This window comes from Scomber japonicus, chromosome 7 (assembly GCF_027409825.1).
Source record: "Scomber japonicus isolate fScoJap1 chromosome 7, fScoJap1.pri, whole genome shotgun sequence".
Taxonomy (NCBI): Eukaryota; Metazoa; Chordata; class Actinopteri; order Scombriformes; family Scombridae; genus Scomber; species Scomber japonicus.
The window spans coordinates 17,986,664-18,007,036 of record NC_070584.1 but is presented as its reverse complement, the minus strand read 5'-3'; the positions used below and the strand labels follow the sequence as shown (position 1 = coordinate 18,007,036).

The following is a 20,373-nucleotide window of genomic DNA, read 5'->3' as shown; positions in this document are numbered from 1 at the left end:
TTCATTGAAACCACAACCTCTGAGGGAAAAGGCATTAATTGGTTTCTTGTAATGTTGATATGTTCAAGTTTAATATAATTACATTGATGAAAACACAGTAGATTCCCTCATTTCCTAAAAAAATCTATTATACTATTATAAACATGTCCTCAACTGAATCTTTCACATCTCCCCAGCGTTCTTTGACTTGTGTTGGTTCAGTGCTCACATTGAGGCCCGTCCCTGAACTGCTGGACGCTCCTCTCAGGGAGACTGCAGTGACAGTGCCCCGCGAGCCCCAGGAACACAGCAGCACCTCAGTGAGCAGTGGCTCATCATCTGAATATGATGAGGCTGACTCTTGGGACTTTTTCCAGCACTACAGCCAAACTGAGGAGGAGGAAGAAACAGAGGAGGACAATGACCCTCTGATTGAGAGAGCACTGATCCCTGAGCCTTTTGTCAAACTCCACCTAGATGAAGAGGAGGAAGAGGAAGTGACATTAGGGGAGGAAGAGGATGGGGAGATTGTAGGAAGGAGGAGTGTGCTAGAGCGGAGTATAAGTCGGCAGTCAATTACTTCATCAGAAGTGTCGTACCAACATACACCACAGAGGGAGCGTAGGTTCAGCAAGGACAGTAGTCCATCTCTCTACCTGTCTGACGGAGATGAGGGTTCAGGGAGTGATGGAGGTCGAATCCCTCGAGGTAGCGTCATCCGAAGCACTTTCTATAGCACCTCTCACCAGCTTTCGCCTATGTCTGCCAGACACATGACATTACGGGACAAATTCCAGGCCAAAAAGCAAGAGAGAGGTCGCAAGCCACTCCGAAGAAGCTTTTCAGGACGCCTGAATGAACCTCTTATTGAATATGTGGAGGATGAGACAGAGACCAATCGTGGTCAGAGACGGGCATCTGTCCAGCCCACAATGCAGAAATCCTGTTCCTTTGACAGTGGAGTTGGCCTCGTCCACACCAACATATCCCCTCACAGGAGGAGCAGGTCTCTGGATGAGTATTCTCGGCGATCTCCCAGCTCACCCAAGCGCACTAAGCCAGGTGACGAAGAGGGCAGTCAAAGTCTGAAGGAAGATTTCACAGATGATGAAGTGGGAGGGAAAAACTTGTTGGCCATTCCAGGTCCTCGACGACCTGCAAGATTAAGGGGCTCTGTTGCACCGTTACAAGGGACTCGCACACTTAGTGGACCCTCAAGCCTCCTTGCTGGAGACAGAGGGGGCCTCAGGCTGAATCAGGAGCAGACAGAAGGAGACACTTTTGCTGGCTCCCAGGGTTCCCTGGCTGAGTCGTCTATTCTAGAACAAGGTGGCTCAGAGTCTTCAAGTAGACTTGGCTCTCATGAGGACTTGAGTCACGGTCGTCTCAGAGGAAGATACAGATCAGGAGGGAGTGAGGAGTACGATGATCAAGGGGAACCTCTGATTTCACCATCACCTTGCTCCTCATTCCAAGAAGTTAAACCCAGAAACTCATATCCGCAGGCACCACCACGGAACCGCACACGCTCCAACCCCAACTTATCTGCAAACAGCAGAAGTCAGATGGGGAGTTCACTTATACCCAGCCCCAGCCCCAGCCCCAGCCTCTCCTCTCTCCAGGCTCCAGAGAGGCCTCCCAGGGCCAAAGACAAGAAGGAAGGCCACAACCTCCAGAGGCATGCATCTGCTCCCGCCCTTGAAGCCCGGCCACCTACAGGAAAATCACCCAAGCTGGGACTGCTGAAGATCTTCCGCAGGCAGTCCTGGACTGGCCATTCCTACGCGCAGCTAGAGGACACAGAGTTAGGACCAACACTAGGAGAGATAATGAAGCCAGATACTCCCACCATGTCTTTGAGGAAGAAAATGAGAGCTTCGGCCTCCAGCCTGACCAAACTGTTTTCAAGGTCTTCCAGTAAGGAGGACGTGAGTAAAGGAGGTAAGCTATTGCAATCATTATAATTACACAGGAAATTATTTCAAGTAGCATCCTAAAAACTAAAAATAATGTAGACGAGGATACGTTTTAATTCTTTATTTTAATTTGCCAGATTTGTCTCAGTTGTGGTATTGTACTATACATATATAGTAAACAGTAATTAGTTTATATTCCATATTTCACATTTAATCTTAATGCTTGTTTTCATTTTTATGTTGTCTGTCCTTCATAACAGGCCCAATAGTAAAAGGATCAGCTCCCATCCCACCTGAAAGGAAGCGTGGTACTGGTCTTGAGACCTCAAAAAAGAGGACTTCCAAACTCTTGCCTTCTTTGAAAATACCAGCATTCAAAAGGACAAAAGGTAGTGGAATAATTCTGTAGGTTATGAAAAAATGACCTGAAATCCTGCCATTATTATTATGCTGTAATAATTTAAGCTACTTTTGGCCCAATTTTCAGATCTGCCAGTCCGTCCAAACAAGGCTGATGTGTTCCAGTTAGATGGAGGTGGAGTCCTGCTGGTGTGGAGGCCAGTCCAGTCTAGTGACCCCGTCACGTACTGCGTGCAGTACTGTACAGACGGTATAGCAGAGAAATGACTTTAAATTTTTGTTTGTTATAAAAGGACATTTAATAGGTTTATGTTTGACATATTATATTCTGTAGATCCTACAGAAGTATAAAATGTAATGTACATACATGGTATGAATATTTTATGATGATGAAGATAAAAATATAATACAGAGTTTGCATTCATAAAATTCAAGCTTTTTTTTTTTACTATTTCATTTTTGAACTAATGCCAGTCAATAGTTTAGATTGACTTTCCTCACTCACCAATACCAAAACACTTTCCATTAGGCATGTGAGCATTTGAAGTAATAAAATAAATCGTCCAGTCAGCTTTTTACATAATTTTATTTAGTGGAGCCATCAGTCAGTAAAGGTCCAGTAGTGGGACAGTTGAAGCTAGTAAAAAAATACAGAAGAGTGCCTTCAACAGACAGGGGGGAGTGTTGCTTTGTTTATGACACAGTACCTATATTTGAAGACAATATTATTATTCAATACAAAATTATTTTTTGTATAATATATCTTGATCAATAAGTCTTAAGCCATGTGTGTACACTTCCTCACACAATATCACTGATATCACTGATGTTTGAAGCTACTGCACGAGCATTAAAATGTTGTGTTCTTCAGGTGGAGAGTGGACAGTCCTGTCGGAGGAAGTGACAGATAGCTGCTATGTGGTGAAGGATTTACCCAGAGGAGCTTCTTATGTGTTCAGGGTGGGCTGCATCACTAAGACAGGAGCAGGACCTTTTAGTGATACTTCATCACCTGTTGTTATGGCTACTCACCCTGAAGGCAAGAAAAATGCTCTTAAACACTGTGTTATTTCATCCATTTATTGTTCATATGTTATTATTTTACAGAGGGAACCACTTCATGGAGGGCTATATTGTTTAACTTTTTTTTACTCTACTGTTGTACAGAGACTCACATTCCTCTCATCCAGACTGAGTCCCTGGGGTCAAAGGTCGTTAGGTCACAGCAACCGACAACACAGCAGACCTACAACTTTCTCTCTGAGATCAACAGGTGCGATTTCAATTAGAAGCTGCAGTTTTTGAGCAAGATAACAGCCATAACTTTTTTCTTCAGATTCATCATAACAAGAGTGTATGTTTTTATTTACTGTAGCATTTGGTTTGTCTGTTGGTTTGCATTTTATTTATATTTTCATTGTTTTAGTTTGCATTTTGAAACTTTTGTCTAACTTTTCAGGTTTGTCAAGTCTGACACAAATTCTAATATTTCTAAACTGAACTGAATTTTTTATTTTTGTCTCGTTTCATGTTCAAAAATGCGATCCCCTGTAATTCTTTTTGGTATCTCAGAACAATGCTAAAGAAGTACGTTAACAATCATCCATTCATGTTCTGTATCTGCTTGTTCAGGGTAATAGAGAACTGAAAGCAGTTCCAGCGTGCATTAAGTGAAAGATATTCTTATCTTGTGCCTCCTGCTTTTTATCAGGTTTGTTTACCACTCAGCATTTTTTCTTCCTCCTCTCATCTTCTGTTGTCTTCTCTCTCAGGGGTCGTTTCAGCATAGTAACCCTGTGTAGGGATGCTAAGACCAGCCAAGTGTTTGCTGCCAAGATCACCCCTTACCAAGCAGAGCAGAGACAGTTGGTGCTGAGGGAATACCAGCTGTTGAAGAAGCTGCATCACACCCACCTGGTCCAGCTGCACACTGCCTACATCACCTCCTCCCACCTGGTATTAGTGGAGGAGCTCTGCCCTGGCAAAGAGCTGCTCTACAGTCTGGCTGGAAGGTAAAGGAAGGCTGGAGAGACACAAGCAAAGGAGCCAATGTGTTATATAATATCATGCATCTGTTTGAAAGGAAAATATACATATATGCATGTGTTTTGCTACACTGCTAGATGGCAAAGTGAGTGGGTCTGTCCAACACAGCAAGTTATCTGCTGACATTATTGTCATACTGTAAAGTTTGGAGGCTTGTGTTATTATGAGGATGATTTTCTAATGATTGTGGTAAACTCCAGTCCATTGGCTCTTCTTAGAACCAACAGGCAAAAATTGCCATGTTAGTGTTTCAGAGAATTATGTAGTATCATCAAAATAACTGCTAATGTTATTTAAACATACGTTTGGGGTGATTTTGATAGGTGAATTGAACACTGATTGCAAAAAATCACATTTCAGAGCTATGTCAAGAAAGTTATGCTTGTGAACCTGTAGCCATTTGAGGCTCTCCCTTATAAACTGTAGTTAAGCTTCACTAACATGACTGTCTGTATTTTTGCCCTCTCAGAGATCTCTATTCAGAGGCTCAGGTTGCAGAGTTGCTGGTTCAGATTCTGAGCGCAGTTGACTACCTTCACAGCCGTCGAGTCATCCACCTGGACCTGAAGTCTGACAACATGCTGGTGGACGATGGCAACCACCTGAAAATCATAGACTTTGGCTCGGCTCAGTTCTTCATACCTGGTCAGCCTCTCAACATAGAGCACATTCAGGGCCTGTCGGAGAGCAAAGGTAGTGATGGGATTCTTGTTTCAATTCAAAATATAGACATTTTGTTTGATAATGCAAATGATCTTGCATAGTTGTAGATTTCTCTAATGTACTAAACTTTTGACTGTCATGGCTTTCAACAGACTGCAGCAGCAAAGGTACACATTGTTTAAGAGAGGACGACTCAGCCCTGAAGGAAATAACTCTGTCCTAACTTCATCCACTTCACCTGAAGCTAGCTACTATAGCTTAACAAACACAAGTCCACTTTCTTATCATTTATATTCAGTTCTTTCTGATTAATTTAGCTTATGCAAAGACATTCAGCATGTGAGTGAAAATGGCATGGTAACAGCTCAACTTGTTATGAACGATATGCTGTGTCTGTCTGTTTTGTCAGTTTATATTGTCCTTCCTAAAGCTCCGGAGATCCTGGAGGGTCAGGGTGTTGGGCCTGAGACTGATGTTTGGGCTATTGGAGTTCTGTCTTTCATCATGTAAGTACAGCTGAAATATTTGCATATACTAAGTCATGTTTATTGGGTGAAAATCAGTCATTATTTTGGAAACAATTTAATCCGAAAATCACATCATAATAATAAGACTTGAGATTTTCATAAACATGGCTCCCACTTTTGCAAAATAGTTATTACAATATCAGAACAAACATTTTCTAAAGAATATGATGAACATGTCACAGGTTTCAGTAACAATTCTACATATTGAATCATCAAAGTTGTAATTGTAGATAATATTCTCTTTCATTACCTACTTTCACGTGTGTAGGCCGGTCCCTTAAAGTGGTTGAAGTATTGGATTATTAAGTGTCAACATGAATACATATGTAATCTCTGTTTGGGTTTTTTGCATAATGTCCAGTATTTGTATTATTTTTCTTTCCTTTTTTCACTAGGTTGAGTGCTGAAAGCCCATTTCATGCAGAACACAGCTGGGAGCAAGACAGAAACATCAGGAAAGGAAAAATCCAGTTTGGACGTTGTTACCCTGGTCTCTCAGAGGGAGCCTTAAACTTCATGAAGAGCAGCCTGAATAACAAATCCTGGTGAGTGTCTCTCTTAAGTCAGTTTAACTGAACATACAATTCATGCATACTGTTTCCATACAGTTTTCTCAACCAAAACAGTGATTATTACAATGAAAAGTTGTATAAGTGGATTAGGAACTGATACAATCCAATTTGCAGGGGGAGGCCCACTGTAGCTGAGTGTCTCCAGAACCCATGGCTACGCGCCCATCGTGCCCCACACAAGGCACGTCACTCCAAGGTGTGTTTCTCCACAGACAAGCTTAAAGCTTACCTCAGCCAGAAGGAGGAGAAACGAGACCAGGTCTGCACCAAGCTTCGGAGTCCATTCTTCCAGTAAGACAACAATGACAGAAAAGTAGGATTTTCCTTCACCAGTACTTATGATAAAAAACGATGAAGCCTTTTAACCCCCACATTTCATTTTAGCTGAATGTTTCTTTTGTGGCTCTTTTTAGGTGAGCTGGAGGTAAATCAAATATCATTGTAGTGTCCTCTGATTATGAAAATGTGATGCGTCTTAATGATTTTATGAGTGTATTCATCCATTAGATTGTAAATGTGAGTGTGCTGCATCTATTTTGCTTTGGTTTATATTGAAACATATCAGGGATAAGGTTTAGTCTATGCAACGAGTGCACATTGTTGAAGGAGTTCTTGATTTTGTGACATGAGAAACTTTTGTTTTGATCCTTTGCTGCAGTATGAGACAGATGCACATGTTTGGCTTCATGCTGTCTGTGATAAATGAAAATGTTTTCTGTGCTATGCTTCAGACAGAAAGCACATATATTTCAGAGTGATATATAGTATTTTATTTAAATATTTACATGTTCTGCCTTAAAGTTTCAATGTATAAATGACATATTAATTAAATTTATAGGTTTTATTGGATGCTTTTAAGTTTCATAATACTTATATTTTGGGTCAATCACCCACCTGAATGAGTTACAGAGTGAAAGGTGAATTAAATGGCACAAAACTGACAAGTCATTGTCCTCAGATTCTTTATTCAGTCTAATTTGTGAACAAACACACAAACATACATGTAATACATGCAGTGATTTTAGTTAAGTGAGTGAATTTATTTCTACCATATTAGAAGAAACAATTGCAATTTTCAGAACAATGTCTAACTGATCAGCAGCGTGCATATTGACTCGTGGTACTACTCCACATTTGTGGGTTGGTCAGTGGCAAACTTCTGACTTGTAAAAATTAAATGTAGAACAGGATTTGGCAGATGTGCCTTATAGTGTTTTTCTTGTACATGTCATCTGATAGAAATCTGCGTTAGGACTGTTATATCGACCATTGATTTTACTACATCTAATACAAACCACCCTTTCTCTTACAAAGAACAACCATCTTTAAATTCAGAGTCCCTCTTTTCCATCAGAGCATCTTTGAATATTAAACTGTACTGAGCAAACCACTGAGAGTAAAAGAACAAGTTTTTCTCCAGATGAGAGTTTATTTCAGGTGTGTTCATAGTCAGTGAAGATGGAGTTATTCAGGCTTCAGTCACAAGAGTAGATTCTTCTGTCCAACAGCAGAAAGATCTGGGTTACACTTCTCTGCTTATGATTTGGCCTCTTGAACCTTTTTGATTTCCTGTAGAAAAAGAGATCAGGAATTCTTTTAAATTTCTTTATTGTGTTGTCCATGACAAAGTAAACTGTAGGTGCAAGAAACACAGCAAGTCTATATTAGAATGAGTTAATTGTCATGATGATGTCTATACAACATATTAAATACAGGCAAAGTATTTGTTAAATAAATAGGAGCCTGGATATTTCATGCTTTAACTCACCTCAGCAAGGATTTCTTTCAACTCCTCGTAGGCCCTCTCTAAATCATCGTTGATGATAATGACATCAAACACTCCTGGCTCCTTACCTAAAAAAGAGAAATGAATCTGCTGTAATGGTTCTCTTTAATCCAGCATGTTATAGCAGAAATACTGAGAAACTCACTGAGCTCCATATCAATGCGTGCAGCCTCCAGGCGTTTCTGTAGACTTTCCTCCGTCTCTGTCTGCCTGTCCCTCAGACGTTTTTCCTGAGAAGGACAACAAAGCAAGACATTATCTTTGGGAAAACAGCAGGAATGATGATGCTATTCAGTTAATTCACAAAGTTGCATTTGTAATAGTATTTTGTCAGAGTAGTTGCAATTTTAACCTCTCATCCTCGTACTCCCTATGTAGGATCATTTATCAAAAGAAATCTGGGTCTACATTTATGACAAGGTATGCTACAAAAAACTTAAACACATTTTTATTCACTGTTACACAACCCACCATCAATGATATATCATAATTAATGATAATATTAATAACTGTTTAATAATACAATATGTAAAAGTGGACATTTACCAGGATTTCCATGGAGGGAGGTTGGATGGAGATATAGATGGGGTTCAGGTCAGTCTCCTTAATCCTGTTCACCCCCTGGATGTCCACATCCAGGATGCAGATAAGGTTCTGAGCCTGCACATCTTCAATGGCAGCTTTACTGGAGGACCAAAGCATAGATATGATATCAAGCTATATCAAACGAGAGGCTTTTTAAACCACCAGGACTAAACATCTGAACAGGGTTGCAAATGTCCAAACAGATAATGAAAGTTTAATAAAGTAATGTTGTACTTCTCACATGTAGCGACTAAGGTAAGAGGATCACTGCATTGATCTAAGCTGCTCAGACTCTTTCTGTAGTGACTGTGTTATCGAGATTAAAAGTGACACAAAGTGCTGAGCCTTGGCGTAGGTCTTTTTGACCGTGGCGGTTTAAAGTGCCATCTGTCCCAAGAGTGTTATACACCCACTTTATCCCCTTGAGCCCTGTGGCCCAGCCTAAAGCTATTCTCTTATACACGGCAACAGTTCTGAAAGAGACTTGAGATTTTTACACTAGGATGGATGAAAAAGCTTCGGAAACCATAGATAGATACATTTTGCTTAAGTATTGCTAGAAAAAAGAAACATCATTAATAGTAAAATGTGCACAAAAAGCACAGATCAGAGCCTGAATTATGCTTCTAATTCAGATGTTTTTCTGAGGTTGCCATCGATCACTTCACACATTCATGCAGAGATGTAAATATTTACCTTGTTCCATACATGTTGCCGGAAAACTCAGCATTCTCAATGAAGTCACCCCTTTCAATGCCCTCCTGCATGGCCTCTTTTGTTGTGTAGTGGTAGTCTGCAAGAAACAACATTAATAATGAATCTGGATCCACCATTAAAACTTGCACAATGGACACAAATGATTGTAGATGGAGTTGACTGACTGTTTTGGTGAACAATGACCCAGTTTTGTCACAATAATTAGTGAACATCACAGTGATCACAGGCAAAATTAGAAAAAAGAAAATCTAGATAATATTTAGTGTGTTCAAGTATATGATCTCTTCTGACCAAAATTTGAAACTTTGTTAAAACATACAAGAAAAAGACTTAAACCTCTCTCTATTGGAAGTGAAAAGATTAGAAATGGGTTTCTTTGCTGCATGTTTGATAAAGATGCCATTTGTATAGTGTCCATACCAGCTCCATAGGCCTAAATCTTCACAACATCAAAACCTCTGGGGATCTAAAACAGCAGAGAAACAAACACATACAGTATACTACTACTACTAATGGGCACTGCAGTAGCACGCAAACAACAATCTGAAGGAAAATGCTGCATAGAAAGTGTATGTATGTATGTGTGTGCTGTAAACAAACAGGTCTTTTTTTAAACAGCACTCCTGACCACAATACAGGACACAGCTGATTCCTTTGCAGTATCAAAACCTTCTTCTGGCCAGAGCCAATGAGGTACTTTAATGATGGAACATATTTTGCATTGATAAAAATCTATTTAATGTCCAGCACTGTCAGAAATAAAACATAAAGACTGTTTGTCTGCATATTTTGACAAAGTTTTAACACACTGAGCGTGAAAAGCTCAGATGGACACTGAATATCCAGAAAAGATGCACTTGTTAAATCATTCTCCTGTGATGCTAATGGTTGGTTGCGGATCATCAATGCTCTATCAGCCACAGTAGGAAATGGGGCAGTTTATTGGACATAAACCACACGGGACTGGAAATTGGAATCACTACTGAGGCATCACAGGGGGCTATTTTCAAAAGCTTTTTACTCCAAAGTGTAGATTTGTATGATCCTGATTCCTCATCATTTAATTTTATTCTTTTGGTTTGTCACAAGACAAGTTCCTACAAATCCAATGACTGCATGCCAGGATGATGAAAGTAACCCCCATCCCTCTGCTTTAAAAACTGTGATCTGGAATCACACTGAGGTCACCTTTATCTGTGGTTTCTGTGGTTTCTGTGGTTTCTGATTCGTTTGGACACGAAAATGAGGTTGACAAATCTAAGTCCTCAGAAGAAAAGACGTCTGCTACTGGAAGTAAAGTAGCCCCCAGAAGCATGGGGAGCAAGTTCAGCCCTATGGAGAAAGGAAAACAGGCATAGAAAGATGTTTATCCCTTTATATCAAGGGAGCTATACAAGGGACAAAACCAGTTGTGCACTTCACTTGGGAGTAAGAAGTATTGCAGGCATTATTGTAGCCCAGGCCCCCTGCGATAAAAGTGATAAAAAACACTTTTATCACAGTTCTGCAGATTCAAATCCAAGTCAAGGGCTGCTTCACGTGAATCAAGATGGTCCCACTAGTGTGTGAAGGTGCTAAAACATCAACCACCCACTTCTGACACTTGTGTTGAGTTACATAAAGAAACTAAAAAGTACCAACAGCAAGTCCTCTGTGATAAAAAACTACTGTACCTTTGCCATCTTCCTCTCCTGGTCGAGGGTTTCTCGTTGTGTCTGTGAGGAGAGCATTTCATCATTAGACTCACCCGAGAATAAGGTAATATATCATGAGTAATGTTCCTTTTCATAGAAATTAAAGTGAAATGCTAAGCTGTTGCAAGATGTAATGGTGTGGCACAAAGTCTACTGATCAGTACAGAATTAGACGCTATGCCTCCTGGCCTATGTCCTCCTCAGACAGGAGGTTGCAGTGGAAGCCAATAACAGGCTGGCACCCAAACATACGTGACACGCTGAATCCAAAAACGCCTTCGTGATCCTTCATTAGCCTCTTCATAAGAGTGCTCTTCCCAGCTCCAGAAGGGCCGCTCAGCACCACAGGCCTCGGTCCTGACATTGTTCTGAGACAGATGGATCAATGGACAGACAGGGACAGAGTGAGCTCAGGTTGAGCAGATTAGAGTCAGTGTAAATCCAGCTAGAGAAGCATGCAGGTTATTCAGGTTTGGAACCAAAGATACCCTTTTATAAAAACACTTTTCCTAAGTATTTTACATCAGTAAACTAATTTTCTACCTTTACATTTTGGTTAAAACTTGCCAACTATCCTGTCAACTGATCTCGGGAGAGTAAGCTTAATCCTTTGATCCAAGCTTGTCTTTACCGCAACACCAGCAAGAGGAAGCATCCCAACACACTTATATATAGTAGACGGTTAAAAGTCGACCTTTGCTCTTATACTATTGTGGTCATGTGACATGTGGTCACTTACTTAAATTCCACTTCCTATTTCCTTAATTAAATATGAAAATGTGTCCATGCCCTAATTGCTGGCTCGTTAGACAGCCAGAGGCTCTGAGGTTAATGTTAAGAATGCCTGTTAATGAAGTCATGGCAGGTCAGTCAGCAGGATTAATTGGATCTGGGCCAGGCGGCACAAAGGGTCCAGGACAGGTGACCCATTTACCTGCTGTACTAAGAGAGGATGATGTTTCAGGGACACTTTTGAATCAATTCATTAACACAATTATTTTATAAGACAGGACTCTGTCCCAGTCAAAAAAACTAAACAAAAAAACAACAACCCGTCTCTCAATATCTGGATTTCATTCATTGCCTTGACCTTTGCTGTCAGTTAAAAACAGCTTAAGAGATCAATAACATCCCAGACACTCATAAAATGGATTTTTTTGTAATAATCTAAAAGAGACATAAACTGTTTTGTCCCTTGTTAAATGATTTAATTTCTTCGGTGACTTTACATTTACTGCAAACTATTAATTCAACAGTGCAGAGAATTTAAAAAAAAATGAGCAGCACATAAAAACTTAAAACAACATGAAAAGATGAACAATCAAGTAAACTTTCTCTTCATCTAGTTTTCGTTTGCATCTGAATTCAACCTCAACTAACCTTTGTTATCCCACCTGCATAGGTTTTTTATTTATTTATTGATCAGTAATTAAATATTGTTTATTTATTCTTTTTATTAGCATGTTTAAAAGTGTTGTTATATATTTTAGCACTGTGCAAATACATTTAGTAAATTAGAAAACTAATAAATCAAAAATTTCCCCTTACCTTTCCTCACAGCAACTGTACCGTCAGACGTTGACACGTTGAATAGCAGATGATTCTTCAGCCAAAGCTCCTAATGAACTGTGTACAACAAGTGTGTGTGTGTGCGTGTCACTCTGATACACTGAAGCAGCTCACTGTCAGGCTGAACTACCCCCCCCCCCTTTTCAGCTCAGTGACCAATCCCATGTGTGCATGCTGACTTGTTTTATCCACACACTGTCCATACAGGTCACATGACTGAGCAGTCCAGGTAGAAGGTTTTCATAAACAAATCAGTGTCACTGTTTAAATGTAGTCCAGTGTGCTGCAGCAGAAGCTTTGTGTTGTATTTGTTTCTGCTGAGCCTCCAGAGACTTGTTGATTAAACACCAGACAGTCTCCTGGATGTGGTTTAAAGGGTGGTCATTATTAAGACCATTTTGTTGTATAATTGTTAAACTCAATATTTAGTTGTATGAAAGTGTAACAAATAACACATTCCCACTTTTTTGTTAAAGTTTTCTTCTGCTTGCTGTGCCTAAGCTTGCCCCAACGCAGTAAAAGCTCAGAATAGCAGGGTTTAGAGTCCCGCGACTCCAAATGAGCTGTATTGGGCTCTGCCTGGCTAATCCTGCTTCGACCCACTTCTTAAAGGACAAATACACTGCACAGAGTCATCATGACGGGGCTGTCAACAGGCTGGTTGCTCACTGTCCAGTGATGCTTCAAATGTACATAATGAACAGGTGAACACGATTTAAAGTTACACTCACATTTGACAACTTTTGGACACACGTTTTTTATTGTAGTAACACTGATAAAATTAGATTCAATGATCCTATACAAAGAAACATCATTGACGTAGACAAAATGAGCCTGAATGTGATGAGATTACTGTATATGTTTCCAACCTACAGGAGGAGCTAAACAAATAATAAATGATCTAAGCAAAGACAAACTTTGTACAGTTAATAGAGTCGCTGTCGTTGTTCAACTAGTCAACTTCATTATACACACCCCAATCAAAACATACACAAAACTATGTACATGTGCTTTGCATGGATTTTTTTTTCTCACAAAACAGACAAAAGGATTACAAAATTCATAAATATTGTCCCAAAGCATTTTTTCCTCTCAGTTTTCCCTTTCAGTGCCTTAGCTCTCAGTTGGTTTTAGATGTTTCCTCCAATCTGGTTGATGTTGCAGCAAGGAGCATGGGTATTGTACAAGGAAGGTCAAAGGTCACACTTGCTGCTTTTCAAATTGTCGGGGGAGTTAGTGGATGTTAGGAGCATACTGAGGAACATGTGGGACCAGGTAGGTGTGAGGAGAAGAAGAAGGAGGAGGAGGGTGGGAGTCTATGACAGGCCAGCTGCCCACAAGTCCATCCCTGATTGGCTAAAACAGAAAAAGACCCTCCTCTGATCTCTCATGAGTGGCAGTGTCACAGGTAGACTCGCCTCAGATCTCCAGGTGAGGTGATGGTGTTGCATTGAGGACACAACTTTTTTGCTCCCTAAAGAAAAAATAAATCACAATTTTATTAAACATGATCCAGTTATTTTACTTCAGTCATGTTTGTACAAATCCAGGGTTGCAACTAGTGACTATTTCATCTTTTATTAATCTGTATTTGTATCTGTATTTGTAGTATTTTCTTGATTAATGGATTAATCATTCTGTTTTTTAAATGTTAAAAATTATGAGGGAAAAAAATGTATTCACAATACCACAGACCTGTTTAATCCAACCAACAATCTAAAATCTAAAGTTTAATTATTTTTTTTACATCAAACATGACAAACAAAAGCAGCAAATCCTCACATTTGAAAAGCTGAAACCTGAGAATTTTTTATGTTTTTGCTTGAAAAATACTTGAAAACTATTAACAAAATAGCTAACGACTAATTTTCTATTCATCGACTAATTGATCAATTAATTGTTGTAGTTCTATAAATCTGATGTTTTACCAGCGTCCGGAGCCAGCACTCTTCACAGTGAACATGCCAGCACTGGATGGAGGTGAGAGGGGTCGTGTACGTGTCCTGTACAAAGGAACAAGCAGAACACAGACAAGATTTTTTAACCTGTAATACCAAAAGCTGCCACTAGATGTCCACATGAATCTACAATTACAGAATTAAGAGGCGTTTATTTTACTGTAAATGAACTTTTCCTAAAGATCCTTTAATAACTGGCACATATGTATTTTTTCTAATATTGTTTATTTAGCTTTAATGGATGTTAAAAAGAGAGCGAGAGAGTGCAGTCCGGCACTCCAAGACATCAGTGACTTGATTTCTTCAACACAACAGCAGATGATCTCCTTAGGTTGAAGTTAAGTGGAGCTACAGTATGTTGTAATTAAAGGAAGTCCCTAAACTTCATTAACCAATAAGAATGATCAAGGTGTAAACCACACAGTCCTCAGACCAGGTCTAACAAGACTAATATAGGAGAACACCTGTGTGGGTGGACCATGACCATGAAAGGCCTGTAAAAAAAAACTACAGCTTCATTTTTGGATAACACCAAAAACTTCAATAGATAAACTGAAATATAAGATATATATATAAATCCTAAATTTCCAGAGCACAATAGATGTATTAGAATGACCTGTTTTGTCCAGTTAAAAGACCAAAAATGCTTGATAAATGACTATTTAGTGACTTATAATTAATTACAGGTAATTTTATTGATGGTAAACAAATTAGCAGTGCTGCACGATGTGTCAGAGCCAGGTATGATGTTAATTATAATGATCTTTGTCTATGAAAAATCAATATTTAATTACTTTTAAATTGTAGCATTTTATATTATTACACATCACATGCAGCATCACAACAAGTTATCATATAGAGGATGATGGCATTAAGCTGCATGGTAACATAAATGTAAAGTATTTCTAGAAGTTTTTAACATCTTTTCAAAAGCCCAAAATGTGTTTATTAACATCAAATTAGAAACTAGAAACCTATATCAAGATATCACATATTTATATTCCTTTGAAAGACTTTGAGCAATATTACTGACCCAAAACACATCCGCTTCTGCATTATTATTATTATTCTGTCTCTGTTCTGTCAACTTAATTTGCCTTCATACTCACCATGCAGATGAGGCATTTAAATCTGTCTCCTTTAGACAACTGTTTCTCCAAATCTCGTATCCGAGCTTTAAGTGCATCCAGAGTTGTCAGCGTGGAGTCCTCTGAGAGCCTGAACACACACACACACACATACACACACACACACACACACATACACGGACGGACGGTAACAGGAGGGGAGATGGGAGGGCGCGTGAGTTAGGCAGACACTGGAGAGTCATTTATAAATCGAAGACAGATTAAATTATTCGCTGGCCAACATGGACACTGAGCATGAAATTTAGCAGCAATCACATTGCCTGCATTCGCTGTCTCATTTATCATAGGCGGAGGGGAGGGGGGAAGGGGGAGGTGTCAGGGTCCTCATAGAGATGGACATACACACATACACACACACACACACACACAATTACAGGATAGACTGTATGTACAAACATACTGTACAGCGAGGCAGACAGGCTACAATGCATTAAGTGTGATGAAATGTGTGTACATGCGTGCGATGCCTGCTATGACCTTGATTGATGATATCATCACATTGATACAGTAATATGTTGCAAGCTGGTGGGAGCCAGGGCACATAGTCTGAACTGAGACACGTCCGTTCCAAAATACTCTTTACAGGAAAAGGCTTCCTCATATTTGATTGGCTGATTCAGCATCAGTCGACACATACCTAATCCTCACCTCATCCCCCTCTTGAGTAGTTCAAATTGTGCGTGAAAATTATTTGACTGACTGATTTTCACAGATATTTGGTTGATTTTTGACTTGGTGTAAATTCTGGGGGTCGAAGTTTACATGATACAGCAATCAAAACTTCTTATATCAATGTTTTTACAGCACAAAAAGCTACAATCTTGAAGATTGTGTGATAGCAAAAGCAACAGATTCAAAGACTTAAAGAAAATATTATTTAACAAAGTGAGCAACAGTGAATTCAAGAACTTCACAATTGGTTAATAATTAGAATTGAAACTTAAAAATAATGCTTTAATCTTTTTAACCCGCTCAGCTCCCTTTTCAAGCTGTAAATCAAACTAAATCACAACCTGAAGAGTCTTTTCACGTGAACACACAACTAACTGAGTGATGTGACCAAGTTATTAAAGTGAGGAAATCTCAGGAAATGAGAGATGTGACATACATGCTTGCTGTACTTACGTCTCTATCTCTGTGTTTTTGCAGGTTTTGAGGAGACCAGCTACACTGCCGTCCAGTTTCTCTCCAGTACTGGTTGATGGACTCCCTGAGTGAACCAATCAAATATATAAACAAATTTTAAAAAATGAAATCAATTAAAAAACAGTGACCAATCTATCCCCAAACTTGTTCTTGTACAATCCTCATGAGTAATCCCCTCCATGTTTTCTTCTTATTGAATCAATGAATTAATTCACAGTTTGTTTGACTAACCTTCATTTGACCATTTGGAAAAGTCTAGGTTGACTCTGGAGTCCGGCAATGTACTGCTGCTGCTGCCAATGGTGCTGCTGTAAGAACCAAACATATACATACATATTTAAATGCTACAAACAATGAAATTTGATGTGATTAATGATGCGAAATGAATAAAAATGAATAACGAATTGAATATCCTTATGTATATATATATACATATGTATCTGTGTACATTTACATATATACATATATGTGTGTATATCTATATATACACACACACACACACAAATATATACATATATATATGTACATATGTATACTTATGTACATATACACATATGACAATGTGAGAATAGCAGAGCAGCAGGTGGGATACGTACTTCACTGTTGTCTCCTTGGAGTTTTCTGCTGAGCAGGGGATCACATCTGTCTCTGTGTATCTGAGAACAAAACTCAGGAAATAATAATAAAAATGACATTATAGGAATTGTGATTGTCTAAAAATAAGATAAAATAAATAATTCATGTCAAGTTTAGGCCGATTTTTCAATATAGGAAGGCTCCCTAACTGAAAATTATTGTCCATCAGTGTTTTAATCACTGTTAAAGTTTGCTGACTTTGCTCTCACTTAATATTTGCTTTTATTATACAGTCAAACTTCAAGGATACTGTGCTCTGCCGTACTCCAGAGTATCATCTCCATCCACGTCTAGGTCTGCATCGCTGTCCCGACACTCCTTAGATGTTGTGCTCACAAGCATTGCACCTGATGAGACATTTTCACAAGAACATGGGTTATATATAATCTTTCATTATAAATACAGTGATTCTTCAACAACTACTGGACTGTAAGAAGGTGCTTGTAGAGGGACAAAGCAGAGACGTGGATTAATCTGATTTATACATCTCACATTAAGGCCAAATCTAGAGTATCATAATATTTGGTTACCCATCCCCCCCTCCGCACTACTCTGTTTGTTTCTGCGTGTAACAAGTATGCAGGTCAGAGCAGAGGAAAGCGTTTTTTGAGCTAACCTTCAAGGCATCTTGTTCCGCTGTAATATGGACTGAAAAGTTCAGTGCTTTTTCAACTGCCACTCAGTCACATTATTCACCCGCCACTGCACGAGATCACACACATGGGTACCTTGATAGGACATGCATACCTTTAAACCCTCCAACTATAGACGTCATCTGTATCCTTCTCCTCTCATTCCACTCATCCTCCAATGGCACCAAGTCAGCAGAGCCCTCCTATAACACACATAAAACACAGTAACACAGGTTACAGTACACACTTTCACTGTCCTGGTGAATATGTCCATATGCCTCCCATTGCCTTAAGCTACATATCTGCTTCTGTGTTTTCATAGCTCTGAAGCAACGCTAGTGGTGTTTTCACATGGATACACATCAAGCTGACAGTGATCCTGATGCTACATGAACAAAGGCAATCAGCAGTGTCAGAGGGTTTGGACTACCGATATTCTCTCAACCTGTGATCTGCCTGCTTACATATATGTTAATCTCTGATTACAATAAAAATGTCAGGGGAAACTCAGTTAAGAATAAAACATACCTCCTCTGGTTTCCTTCTCTTCAGTTTGCCAATCCTGACTGAGGGCAGACAGAAAAGACAGACATAAAGCATTACAGACAAGCCACAGACACCTATGTTGTTCTGTCTTGATGATTTTTTTTTTTTTGCTCTGGTTGTTGAAAAAACCTTTTAAATTTTCAAATTTGAGACAAACTTTCTTCTTCAGCGTGTTCCTATGATTAAAAAATACATATGATCATAAGATCAAACCTTAACTTTGTTTTGTGATGGTGATGATGAAAATCACATACATAACACAACATAATCGCCAAGTCTTTTATGCCAATGTGTATTTTTTTAGGATTCATTTTTAGGTCATTTCCTTTCTTTTGTAATTTAAGTTTTTATCAATTTTCTCAGGTACAACAGTGGTTACTAACCAACAGTACTTTAGTTTAATCAAATACAAATTATGATTTATTTTTTATCTTTACAAAACCATGCACTGGTTTATTAGATTACAAATAGAAACACATGTAGCTGGTTGAAGGTTCAAGCTTCTGCTACTCCAAGTAATTACAGTATGAGTGCAAATTAAACAGTTAGTTAAAATTCACTCAAATAAACATATTTTGAAGATGACAGTTGGTATCACTGAAGGGGTACTTGAGCTCATCTGGTTGGGAACCACTGATGTCCTCACTGATGTTTATTTTAATGTGTGGACTATCACATCCACACACAGACCCTGAAGTAACATTACACTTACGAGCAAGGCGATATACATGTGGGCTCTGTGTAAAGAGCAACTGTAGATTTTTCAGTAGAAGAAACAAAACAATCCTCCCATCCCCTTTTTGTCATCACCCTCCTCCTCCTTCCCACTTTCCTCTCTGATATAAAAGTTAACATGGCAGAACACCAACTGCACCTCCTCTCCCACTGCGACTTGACTGACTGCAGATTGCATAAGGGGACATTAAGTTTTAGGGCCCTCTAATTCCCCGCTGGATGACAGTGGCCCCTGTAGTGAGGGGGGTGAGGGGGACAGAGGTAGTGGCCGTGACCCGAGTGCCGCCATTGCAGCAAACATAATGAGGGTTAAAGAGATGGTCATAGATGAGGAAGAGCTCATCAAACAGAGAGGAGAGAGAGGGAAAGAGAGAGAGGTTGATTAATCAACAGAAGACCCCCCCCCCCACTCCCCTCTTCTTCTGCCTCTTTTTTTCCTCCCTGACGTGTATTTAGAAGCTCATTATGCTGTCCTGTTATAAAGCCCAATAAAGGCTAACAGACCTCGACAGCACTGGCAGTTTGAAGAGTCAGCTAAGAGCTGGAGAATCTCAGCGGTAATAATACCAAAAAGTAAGATGTCTATAGTGTCAGCTGCAGCTTTAAGGATGCTCTGTAGAGCCCTTTCTATACAGAGATCCCACAATATTGATTTAAAGAATACCCGTCATTATGCTGCCTTTGCTTTTTTATACTGAATTAAACATAGCCGGCATAATGCTGCCCCCGTGTGTGACTTTAGATAGCATGGCTGTGTTTTGGAAGCAGAGGCGTAACACAACAGTGTCAACGTTTAGTGTGTGTAATCCCACCATGCCAGCTGAAAATATTTAGTTTCTAGGAAAGCATACGGGGTACATTAAAGGACCAGTGTGTAGGATTTACTGTATACCCACCACCACCCACCCCAGCATGTAGGAGGGCCTACAGTGGCTGCAAAAACTCTAGTGTTTTTTTAACCCTTGCTATTTAGATCATCACTGGATAGATTATTTTCACAATCCTTTAGATCTTTTAGAAGCAAAGCAAAAACTTTGCAGAAGTCGGAGGTTACCTCACCTCACTGTCTCACTACAGAGCTGTGATATAAACACTAAACACACAACGTTTAAATCAGGAAAACCATCAAAGATTAATTAATACATCATGATATCATCT

At 39.4% G+C, this 20,373-nt stretch overlaps 4 protein-coding genes across 4 annotated transcripts in view; 2 read left to right on the top strand and 2 right to left on the bottom strand.

Moving 5' to 3' along the window:
* Positions 1-6,358, top strand: part of obscna (obscurin, cytoskeletal calmodulin and titin-interacting RhoGEF a) — a 41,661-nt gene extending 35,303 nt beyond the window's left edge. The window contains 11 exon segments of the mRNA XM_053322972.1: positions 177-1,920; positions 2,156-2,284; positions 2,392-2,505; positions 3,127-3,294; positions 3,423-3,528; positions 4,028-4,267; positions 4,771-4,994; positions 5,117-5,131; positions 5,374-5,470; positions 5,887-6,036; positions 6,178-6,358. Coding sequence (XP_053178947.1) covers positions 177-1,920; positions 2,156-2,284; positions 2,392-2,505; positions 3,127-3,294; positions 3,423-3,528; positions 4,028-4,267; positions 4,771-4,994; positions 5,117-5,131; positions 5,374-5,470; positions 5,887-6,036; positions 6,178-6,358 — 3,168 coding nt within the window.
* tmem47 (transmembrane protein 47) overlaps positions 1-6,744 on the top strand; it is a 118,323-nt gene extending 111,579 nt beyond the window's left edge. Inside the window, exon 4 of the transcript XR_008321575.1 lies at positions 6,732-6,744. The gene's annotated coding sequence lies outside the window, so the exon portion shown is untranslated. The remainder of the gene's footprint in view (positions 1-6,731) is intronic.
* Positions 6,745-7,599: 855 nt separating this feature from the next.
* On the bottom strand, positions 7,600-11,209 carry guk1b (guanylate kinase 1b). Its single transcript, XM_053322447.1, has 7 exons — positions 11,098-11,209; positions 10,825-10,866; positions 9,131-9,227; positions 8,396-8,534; positions 7,995-8,079; positions 7,832-7,917; positions 7,600-7,632 (listed from the first exon to the last, which is right to left on the bottom strand). The coding sequence occupies exons 1-7, from the start codon at positions 11,207-11,209 to the stop codon at positions 7,600-7,602; spliced, it is 594 nt and encodes a 197-aa protein (XP_053178422.1).
* A 2,377-nt stretch (positions 11,210-13,586) lies between these two features.
* Positions 13,587-20,373, bottom strand: part of rnf220b (ring finger protein 220b) — a 28,749-nt gene continuing 21,962 nt past the window's right edge. The window contains exons 7-15 of the mRNA XM_053322401.1: positions 18,463-18,500; positions 18,050-18,137; positions 17,553-17,649; positions 17,263-17,322; positions 16,898-16,956; positions 16,646-16,730; positions 15,482-15,590; positions 14,343-14,417; positions 13,587-13,888 (exon numbers count right to left, since the gene is read on the bottom strand). Coding sequence (XP_053178376.1) covers positions 13,817-13,888; positions 14,343-14,417; positions 15,482-15,590; positions 16,646-16,730; positions 16,898-16,956; positions 17,263-17,322; positions 17,553-17,649; positions 18,050-18,137; positions 18,463-18,500 — 683 coding nt within the window. The 3' untranslated portion in view covers positions 13,587-13,816. The remainder of the gene's footprint in view (positions 13,889-14,342; positions 14,418-15,481; positions 15,591-16,645; positions 16,731-16,897; positions 16,957-17,262; positions 17,323-17,552; positions 17,650-18,049; positions 18,138-18,462; positions 18,501-20,373) is intronic.